Source organism: Trichoplax adhaerens, genomic scaffold (assembly GCF_000150275.1).
Source record: "Trichoplax adhaerens TRIADscaffold_2 genomic scaffold, whole genome shotgun sequence".
Taxonomy (NCBI): Eukaryota; Metazoa; Placozoa; class Uniplacotomia; order Trichoplacea; family Trichoplacidae; genus Trichoplax; species Trichoplax adhaerens.
This window is the reverse complement of record NW_002060944.1, coordinates 5,390,826-5,402,553: the sequence shown is the minus strand read 5'-3', so window position 1 is coordinate 5,402,553 and position 11,728 is coordinate 5,390,826. Positions and strand designations below refer to the sequence as shown.

Genomic DNA, 11,728 nt, shown 5'->3' with positions numbered 1-11,728 from the left:
TTCATATCTTGCCTCCCCAGTAGTCAATAATAATTCCATTAGACTTGTATTTCCTTTACTAGCAGCCAAGTGAATCGGCAAACTGCCATCAGCAGTTCTACGTAAGATATCTGCTCCTCTTTCAATCTGCAATAATAGCGGATGAGACATAACATCGAATTATATTGCTACCTCTCTCGAAGTAGATACTCGACTGTCTATTGCATTAGATATTTGATTCAATATATTACCAGACAGACGCAAACTGCTTCATGATTGGTATTGCAAGCGAAATGTAAAGGTGTCATTTCATCTGCATTTACACTATCAATTAACGATGGGCGCTTGTTGAGTAATTCCTGTAAGGTAATTGATGATGAGTAAAACTCGAATTAATTAAGTATTTTTTTTACTGTTTGTGACAATAATACTGTACAATAGTATTGCTGCATCTTTTAAATCACTTGAAATCGAATATGTTAAGACTTTAGAGGATGATGTAATGTAATTTTAAGCAAAGCATACCTATGGACAAAAATAAATAACTGGCTTCGGTGCTACTGGTATCATATTCTAATCTAAGTACTTTTATTCCCATTACCATAAAGCACTCATTAGAACAAAAATGTATCAAAAATATTTGTGGCAATTGATTTGCTTTGTAATTTTGTCTAATTAAACTGTCGTCTTCTACATCTATATTATGTCTTCTTTATAATAATTACTATAATTCTTGGATTTCAAGTAATGCGCTTCTTATTATGATTGACATTAGTAACTTTAGTAAGAAATGAAGACATAAACTAGCAGAGTAGAATATCTCCAATCTTTTTCAGTTTTACCTCACAAATCTTCTGATTCCCACCTTTTGCTGCATAGTGCAGTGCCGTATTAGAGTCGATATCTTTAACGCCGATATCAGCATTGAACATTAGTAATACTTTTACAGCTGTATATCTGTTATACCTTGCTGCCAAATGTAGTGGTGTTACATTGTTTAGGCCTTTAATATTAATGTCTAAGATGAAATAACACAGCAATAATGAGATCTGACGGTATTTGCAGTCAGGAATTCGATAATTATAATGGGTATTAAATCAAAATTAATAACAATAATTACTGTAGATATCATCAAATCTTTTGCATTGTAAGTAGTTGCTACTGGATGATTAACGAACCTGCACCCTTTGCGATTAAACATTCAATGACTTCAGCATTACCACATCTTGCCGCATAGTGCAATGGGGCTAAACGATCGCGATCCAGTTGGTTAGCAAGTGTTTCAATTTCCTCATTTGGTAGAGCTTGTTGCAAAAGCAGCATATCGTTACTTTTTGCAGCCTAACATTAATATTAGGATAGTGAATAAAATGTAGATTGATAAATTTTTCATGTGATAGAAAAGAAGGTGAGATGGCATGTTTTAGTAAAGAATTAGTAACTAAAAACTTTAATTAAATGGTAGGGAGTTATTTAAATCGATGATATATACCGTAATAATTTCATGTCATAAAACGATTGAAGTACTCGAAATTTTGTGAAAGTATTGTATGTTAAGAGACGATTAACTTAATAGTAAATCAAATTCTAGCAAATAAGTCTAGAAAAGTCGAATAAAAATTGCAATTAAATGGGCAAAGATACTCTCCCGGTGTTATAGATAGCTTTATTTCAGACAGCGCGTATTTGTACTTTAGTTTATTTACTGTATAAGAAGTAAGCTACAATAAGAGTGAAAGTATTTAGTATTTGATCTTACTTGTAGTATATCGTGAGCGTCTACATTCTTTGCTTTACTAAATAAAACCGAAGTTTTCGACCAATCTGATCTTCTAAGCATTTCCATTGCTGTACAACTTTAGTGCATCAAAATACAAAACTTGAACCAAAATAGTATTATCCGAAAGGAGAATTTTAATAATTAAATTTTATTATGAAATCATAGTTTGAAATTGCTATTTTTTATGATTATAGATAGAACTTTAATTTAATTATCTTTTACCTCCATAAGGTAACAGATTGTAAACAAATTTGATCACGTATATAGGCGCATTTACATGGCTTGGATATACAACTGAAAATATTCCTTTTACATCATGATATTTTTCAATTAAGCCTTTACTAATTATGTCTAATTCTATTTCACACTATGCCACTATTGATGAACAATATTAAGAATAGGTTAAACACGCAACCAAACTCAACTAATTCTGACGTTATATCTAGATTTTTATATTGTTGCATGCTCGTAATTTGAGAGGCGTATGTCATATGTTTATTTGCTATGCATTAATAAATAATATTAAGAACAGGTAATACACGCAATTTAACTCAAGTAATCCAGACGTTATTTCTAGTTTTTCATGTTGTTGCATGCTTGTAATCTGAGAGACTTATGTCATATGTTTATTAGCTATGACGTCGAAATTAGCTCATGCTGCTTTTTATTGCTAGTATAATTGTTTATGATCTCAAATAGTGAATAGATGATCGTTCTATAATAAGTGCAACTACTTTCTAACCACAGATATTTCTGTCTTGGTAGTGCAAACAGGTGATATTATCCTAAACTATTTATAGATAATGTACTGGTAGGTTGCAGTAGAATTATAATATAATTTTGATGGGCTACAATTATATATATGCTATATACTGTTAGTTAAAACATTTCAAGTATTGTAACCAACCAGAATTGGATTACATTGTACAGTACTAACCGTGGGCCGCTGTCGCTTTCTAACTACTGCATGTGCACTGTACACTCAGGCAATATACTAAATTATAAGTATCATATCAATCTCAACCGCTGCATATCACCGAAATCGATTAACTCTACTAGTAATAACAGTTACTACCGTTCCACTTTATATGTAAGTAATGATGTTGCTGTTATTTTCAAGATTATAGCTATATAACAAAAATATTATTACTATTACTGTCGCATGAACATGAAATACGCTCGTTATGTACTGTATTTTAGGCCAGCAAACTATATCTGCACGCTCTTCACTGGCGTCCTTGATAATTTGGCCAAGCAAGTTCTGATTGAAAATTAAATGATGTGAAAGTTAGAAGTGAAATTTTACCACTGTTGCTTCAGATTGAAACATGGATTTTGCTTTGGCTAATTAACAGTCATTAGATCATGCATTTCACGTCTTATCTCATCCCTAATTGGTTCAGGAACGGACCTATTCGCAAGTTATGGACTATGGTATGGGCCATAAATTGTTTTAAAATAAGTATTAATAGATACTGGTTTTAGATGACGATTTTGATCATTGGCTTCTTTAGTCGTAATAGTTGCAGTGTTAGTATTTCTCATTTTACTTTACGACAGCTTACCCTTGTTCACCACTAATCAATAGAAAAATGCCCATTTTGTTCATTACAACTAATGACAAATTAGGAAGATACATTCATATTGAAAATGAACACATGACCTTGAATCAGATTGCTTCACAAGTGGATTAATTTATTTTTACGATAAGAGACTATTATGAAGGGATATTTTAAGGCAAAGCATAAATGAATTTTGCGTAAACACCGGTAAATAGACTATCACAGCTTTCGAATTTATATTATTCGCATTAATATCCATAGATATTTCTTAATTAAAAGATAGCTCAGAAATTCAGCACACTAGCAATAAATTACTTGGACTATACTGTATTAAAAGCATTTAAGAATTAATAATTTTCCAGTAGGTTTAATGGAATGCTATAAATATCGATATATTTTTAGTAGTCCTTTATTCTAGATAGATTACTTGAAGCCAGCTTTATAAATTTTAATACTGTAATAATAAAAATATTCATAATTTTCTTATTAACCTGGTATACGTGATAACTTAAAGAAGCAGAAGTCGTAATAAGTATTTCAATCCTATTTTCATTTTGCTATTCTATTCGGTACTTTTAATGATTGAATTATTAAGAAGTGCTTGTATCATCCATATTTTGGCATATAAATCTAAGCTTTTCTTCCATTGCGATCAGCCTATTAAATTGATGTAACAGAAAATGGCAGCGTAATGAGATCATATTCACAGAATAAACTTGAGGGTACTGTTAAAGAGATCTCATCAAAAATGCTCAATATCTTCAATTTAAAAAACATTTATGTAAAATATCGAATACCTCATTCTTTGAGATTCAAATTGACGAACCATTTCTTGCATCTGAGAGCTTATTTCAGAATTGTGCGATTCAAACAGGCATTCGTTTGAATTTGATTTATCTACAGTCTAATTAATAGAATTGTGAGAATTAGCTTTCTTTACTGCTAGAAAACAAAATGTACTATCTGATGTTTCGAAAATGAGTAATTTTAAGTAGTTAATATCTTATTTTAACCGTTAATTTACATAGCAAGTTTTTTGAATTATTGACGATTTTATGAATATTCGTTTTTACGATACTTACTGTAATCCGTTCTACTTCAGTACATGTAATCTTGTCAATTTTATATTGCTTACGAAGATGACGTGACATAATTTTATCAATATTGTAGAAGTAGTCAGTTAAATCTGCTAAACGTCGAAGTTTAGCTTTCTTTTCCATTTCGGCTATATCACCAACAGCTAGGCCAATCTAAAATAAAATTAAGAAGAATCCAGAATTCATACTAATATTGAATGCGGAGTATATTTCCTGTATTATATTGCAAAATAAATACACCTCCTGCGTTCCTATTTGACTAGCTGCCAGGTGTAGCATTTACTAGAGTACATTTACATATTCCTGTATTAATAATAGCTAATAAAGAATTTCTTCTGATCATTAAATATATAATAAATTTTTGGGGCAACTGAAATCCATAGTTTAAAAGATTTTACAGCAAATATTCGATCGGTCATTACATTTTACTAGTTTCTTTATTATATTAAGATACTAAGTAAGACTAATGAAAACATAGCATACAGGTATACGCGCTATATTATGTAAAAAAGGTAAAGAAACTACCATAATTATGCCTTGCTTCTACGTGATAAATCAACTTTCGTACTGTACTGGTTAATATATTAGCATCAACAAAATTTTCCAATAAATAATTATAGAAGTAACTTCTAATTTAGTAGAAACAATTGTTAATTCATACGTACCATCAAATTCATGACTAAGATCGACATAATAAAAATGAATATAAGTAAAATGACTAAAACTGCATAACTTCCAGGATAGGCTATATCGCCATTTTGAATTCCAGATAGAAATACATCTTTGTAATCAATTTCCCCAACCATCATATCAATTACTTTAATAACAGACAGGAAGATGTTACTGAACGCCACCTAGGGAAATGTTTAATGCAAATATATCCTAAGTAAATTTAATCAATATAATACTTAAAATTTTTACAGCAGTAAAGTCAAACTAATTGCTATAGAGAGGTATAGAGCTTCTATATAATACCTCTTATAAACTTATAAATTAGAGAAATACAAATAAGAAACGACCAGAATACTTAAGATATCTTAGTATTTAGAAAAGTTTACTTCAGTGTTTAATACATTATTTAATCTCTTTATACGAGCTTGAAACATAATTTTATTTAACAAAATATACAGTTAAGTAACAATTAGAATAATCAATATGCTTTTAAAGTTTGGAAAGGAATAGTTAATCAAGTTCAACTTTCACCATGTTGTCCGACCTCATGGAGGCATTGCATCCCAAAGCCGATAGCAAAACCCATAACAAAGATAAATACGATAATCATGACCTAAGGAAAGTAATAAAATATTTTACTCTTTGGGACATATGAAAATACAGTGAAAACTCGTAGATAAATAAGATATCATATATGATTTAATCGCCATAATTTATCGCCTAAACGCTGTAGATCAGGTGAATGATTGTAGTATTCTATAGTTACATTCTACTTGCATTATGGATACCTTCAGAATAGTGTTTACCATAGATCGTATCATAAGGACATATTTTCCTATAACTGGAAGTCTGTTGTATCCATCAAAGAATGCAAAGATTCAATATATAGAATACAGAATATTACTGATAATTGTCCCAAGTATATATATATATATATACATTAACCGTGAGATGTCTAAGATGGTGGTTAAATTAAATTAACTATCCAACACACTTTCTTAAGAACATCACTAATTCTATGTATGCTAATTGAACTGAAAATGTTCCAATTGCCCAAAAATAAGAACTTGTTCCGGGACCTACGGCAAAGGCAATTACACTGGTATGCAGGGCGATTTCAAAATAATTCTCATAGGAAAGGAAATATTTCCACTTCTAGAGATGTCAAAGTAGATTAATTCGTCGATTAAGTCAAGGTGACTTAAAATAGTAAATAATAGTGAAGAATACGAGAAAAAGTGATGGATAGACCGATAAACTACTTAGAAAAGGGAGTACATTTTCAATACTAGTGATTTGGTGATAGATTACATTACCTCATGATAGAGCTGAAAAATCTCACGAATCAAATTAACGATCGAAAATACTAGAATAAGAGCTTTAAGAATAGGAATTGACGAATGGTTTCTCGCAATATCCTAATAAGTTAGATATTTTAAATTTCGGTTAAATACATTTAAATTATAGATTTTCATAAAGATTGTAAAGATTTGATGACTGTAAAGATATGTTGCCGAGTAGTTACTAAAATAGTTAAAACAGTATAACATTTCTACTCTTTTCGCTTACATCAATTACGGTACCATTACTGGTTGAATTAGAAAAGGCAGAAATTGAACGACTAGCGGGTTTGCCATTTCCTGAAAAAGCATTCGATGGCTGAAGTCCTATTAGGTGGACTTTACTATAAGCTGAATTAAAATAATCTTCAATATTGAGAACATAAGCTGTCAAAGCCACGATGAATAAGATATTAATCATTAAGTTGAATACGTAGACTCTTCGACCAAAATGCGACCTAAGATTGATGACGGATCACGTATTAAACCAACAACGTCAATATCACTATATATTAGATGACCATTAACAGATTACAAGCATAGTAAATTAACCATTTAGTATCTAACAATCTTGCAGAAAGTGGATGTTCGAGGAGACCGACGTGATTAGATGAGACGATTGTCTGTTGCAATAGTGATAAGATAATATATGAGATAATTAGGCTAATGGACTAAATATAGCTATAACGATTTCACAAATCTTGTACAAAGAACGTAAAACTGATATTAATTGTCATATTAATTCCTTTCGAAATAAAATAAACTCTCAGCTTGCTAAGAAATGCTTTGTACTGGGAAAGCTTTTCCTTACGCTTCAAGTTTTTGTTATAAGCTAAGCTTATTAATAAAACTTGATGTTGTCGTATTAGTAGACTATAGGTAATAAATACGGGTAGGACATTTTAAACAGTCATTTTTCTGCATATTGAAAATCGTATATAGTTTAAATAGTGTCAAATTCTAAATTGTAGAAGTGGCTTAGTTGCAAAAGTATACGCAAAAACCAATTATGATATGACTAAAGTTACGCTGATCGTTCTAGCTAGCATGCTGTGAGAGACGACTAGTCGTTCTGACGGTTTATCATCATATTTTTGTCCCTATTCTACGAAATAATTCTATATGCTGATACGTTACTGTTAGTGCATTTAAGTTATGTATTCCTTTGGGTAAATTGTACATCTCTTCCAATTCCTCTCCAGGTTCAAGCAGAGTAAAATCATATACTATCTGTAATTTCATAAATATAAAATGATAGCGCTATATGAAATTTGAGTTGTCATTAGCTACCATGCAGTTTACTTCTCATTAGCTTATAGAGAATAAGAACATATTCAGTTTAAGGTTATCATTGGTATCTAGTTTAATGCGGTCTTTTTATTTCATTCTCTAAATTATTCTTAAAGTATATTTCTCCATCCTATCTTTTCTACTCTAAAGGAAAAACAGCCAAAATAATGAAATTAACTCACTGTATAGATATTCTTGCCTTCGCGATCAAATGTTGACGATTTCTTAATGCAGGTATTCATCACTTCCTACATAGTGGGATACAATATCGAAATAATGCGATGTATAAAGTTGATGAAATATTTTAGGTTTGAAAAAGTATAGATTGATGCTTTAAAATTGAGCTGATGGAAAAAAATTCGTAAAAATTGCCGATAGTAGGGATCCTTCTTAACTAACTTGGTCTAGGTTATATGTACGGTATATGTGCTATAAAAGAAAATATTTAAGCTGGTGACGATTCTAACTAACCGAAGCAACTTTTGGCATCTTTTGGATAATTGATTGCATTGTTGTTATGTTCTCTTTACCAACTTTAAGCAAAAGATCGCGATTTCTATTAACAAGAACAAGAAAATAAGACCTAGAAATTGGTGTAAACATATACGCTAAAAGAAATATTGCATAATCTCATTTTGTAGTAGAATTTATATTCCTGTGTAGTGAAGTTATTAGACAAGCTAATGTTGTCAAATTTTATGTAGAAGTAAATTAGGCATAACTTAAAAATAATACCAAAATCTTAGGTTGTTGACAATAATAGGGTATATTTAAGTAACATTTGTGATGATTCAAATATATTGATTTCAGCTTCGTAGAATGTAATACTAATCATAGAATTTTATTCTCATATTAAGTTCCATAAGTGTTTAATGATGTTGTTCGCCATAGTCATATTGTAAACAAGTTAGATAACATATTTACGTATCTAAGTTTTTCTGTTATTATAGTTTTTAGTCCTTTATTCCTATGATCTACTATTGTAAGAAGTTTTCATTACTTGCCAGAGCTTGTTTTACTTTTACATAGTACGGTATCTCAATCGGTAGAGAATCAGTAATAAAATCCGCTGTTATAAATTTCTTTGCATGATCTACACACTAATTACACTTAGCAGAACGGGTTCCCTTTCATCCTGCTACGGGATAAATGAATAAGAATTGTAATATAATTGAATGTCATCCTATAGATCTAAAATTTAATTTGACCATGAGACTTTGGAAATCTGATGATTGAGTAGGCAGTAGGTCACTTACAGTAGCAAAGTTCAAATATACCTTGCGTTTCCATTAGTTAGAAATGGCAGGTGATGGAATAAAATCAGTATACGGCTAAAATTTAACTGGTTTGCTTATTTGTGAAGTATGGTAGAGAAATTAATTCTGACCATTAAATGAATATGCAATACTTGTTTCCTTTATATTAGATAGCAAAGTCAAACACTGCAGATATGTGAACTTGTTATTCTCTCGGAATTGTTAGCAAAGTCATTCCTAAAACTAAACCAGTTCAATATTGATTATACATGCTGAAGTTCGATGGCACTTTTATTTATACAGTTATCTTGGATGAGTTGATGGTCTACGTAGATGCTTAAGTACCATCTATAACTACACCAGATGGATTACTTATTTTTAAATATATGTACTGAAATTTATTAATAAATCAAATAGCTACATTAGCATAAGCTGCTTATACACTTATATCTTTAGCAAAATCAATTCTGGTGCTGAAAAAATTGCTCCTATTTAATTTTAGTTACTAGAATTTGATACTAAATTTATTTGCTTATATAGAAGAGATGATGATGTGTTCAAATCTTCGGCAAAATCAATTCCTACGTTTATTTCTATAATTTCTTACTTGGGCTTGGTGGCGATTTCAATGGCTACACCTTGTTGATCGTGCTGGATTGCAATCTCTAGACTATTTTTTTGACGGTTATTTTCAATTGTGCAGTCCGCTCCACAATTTAATAAAAGTTTAACAATATCTGCTTTGCCATGTCTTGCTGCAATGTGCAATGCTGATTCCTAAAAGAAATATCCGGGAATACGAGAAAATTTATGTTTGTAAATTATCAGTTTAGCAATATACAGTTGTAGAATGCAGAACTGGATTATCGATCGCCCTGTAATTATTGTTGTTTAAACAATTTGTACCCCAGATCGATTTAATGTATTGAGAGCTGCACCATGATCAATTAATAATTGAACAATCTGGTGAGAACCATTCATACAAGCTGTATCTAGTGGCGTGCTATAGCTAGCATTTCTATCACAAAAATAATCGATAAGATTAAAATTACGAATAGTAAGCACAAAGTTGCTAAGCTAAATTTTCTTGGTTTAACCTTCGATCAATTTCAGCCCCATGTTGAAGTAGCAATCTAACGGTACTAGGACATCCTTTAATCACGGAGATATGCAAGCCATTGCAGTTATCTGCATTTTCACTATTCAATAGACCAGCTGAATGGTTTAATAGCAGCTCTGCAATATCAGGATAACTATTCCTATATTATTTTAATGGTTACATTAAATCTTAAGATACGTAACACAATTATCATAGCATTAACAGCTACTTATTACTTATAATAAACTTACTTGCATGCTAAATGGAAGCAGTTATTGCCATCTTGATCGACCAGGTAAACATTTATTTCATACTTTAATAGTAAATTAACAATCTGTCATAATAAATGGTTAGCCATAGCCATCATTAAGCGAATTTTTAACGGCTCACTTAGAATAAAATTTAAAAATTGATACACTAGAAAATTTCTGAAATGAACATACCTTGTATTTTCCATCTTGGCAAGCATAATGTAACGGAGTTTTCCCGTAGTTATCAGTGGATTCAAGATATGGTACTTTATAAATCTAAAATAGAGATGATAGATTACACCATGACTATTTTCTTTAATAGTAGACATCTTTCCCCAAATGTTTACATATGCTGTAATTAGAATTGCTTAGGCAGCATCGAGAACATTAGGATAACTAGATATCGATTTACTGATAATAAATAATTTAGTAACTCCAATTCATCGTTGCTTCCGGCAATAGCTAAGTGCAGACAATTTCTTCCTTTAATATCATTAGCGTGAATATTGCAATGGAGGTCGATTAGATATTGTACTGCTTCAATCTTATTTCTATAAGCAGCTAGGAGCAATGGTGTATTTTGTTCTTTGTCACTAGCATCGATACTAGCTCCCTATCAAAATAAGAGCAAACTACTGAATTAGGATATCATTAAATGACTGTTTACAAAATTTTTTAGCATTAGTTGCCATAAACAGTTTAAAGTACATCAATTCAATACATATAAGAAGATAATGGTCTGAAATTAAGCTAGAATCTAATTCCACGCTACTTCATTAGGAGAAATCATTTACGCGGTCACTTGTGATCAAATAGAAATCTATTTTACTATATTATAAAAATAAAGGAATCCAGAAGTTTTTTGGCTCACATACACAAAGAGAATATACGAAGCCCAATACTATACCAAATAGCGCAATTAATATGCCAAGGATTCTGCTTGATTTTAAATACCTACCGCCTTGATTAATATTTCCATAATGTCGATAAAACTAAATATTGCTGCTTGGTGTAATGGGGTTCGGTGATCATCATCGCGTGCATCGATTGCAGGTTTTGTTTGTATTAGTAGTTGCATTAATGAGCTGTGATTACTGATTGCGGCATAGTGTAAAGGAGTAAATCCACGCTTCTAATTAATGATATGGAAGAAAAGAAGTCCCTAATTAATCCAAAGAATCTATATCTAAATATTTTAGTAGGCAATTATCAGATATGCGTTAATTTGCTATTTTTTGCAAATAAGTCTATCATTAGGATAACAAAATGAGTCCGATAGCAACTACAGATTTCTTGAACTTACATCACGAACAGAAGTATCTGCACCATTGTCTAAGCAAAACTGAATAGCCTAAAATTATTTACGTAGGAAAGCTATTAGCTGTTTTAAATATAAGATTTT

The 11,728-nt window shown here is 30.9% G+C and overlaps 1 protein-coding gene across 1 annotated transcript; it reads right to left on the bottom strand.

Annotated features, from left to right (window-relative positions):
* Window positions 1-3,911: 3,911 nt before the first annotated feature.
* TRIADDRAFT_53529 (uncharacterized protein) lies at window positions 3,912-9,010 on the bottom strand (the record flags this gene model as incomplete). Its single annotated transcript, XM_002109429.1, has 14 exons — window positions 3,912-3,978; window positions 4,119-4,225; window positions 4,404-4,571; window positions 5,084-5,272; window positions 5,635-5,703; window positions 5,879-5,939; window positions 6,085-6,245; window positions 6,407-6,508; window positions 6,660-6,888; window positions 6,983-7,053; window positions 7,568-7,660; window positions 7,903-7,968; window positions 8,192-8,328; window positions 8,977-9,010. 14 exons carry the CDS (start codon window positions 9,008-9,010, stop codon window positions 3,912-3,914), a joined length of 1,554 nt encoding a protein of 517 aa, XP_002109465.1.
* Window positions 9,011-11,728: the final 2,718 nt, after the last annotated feature.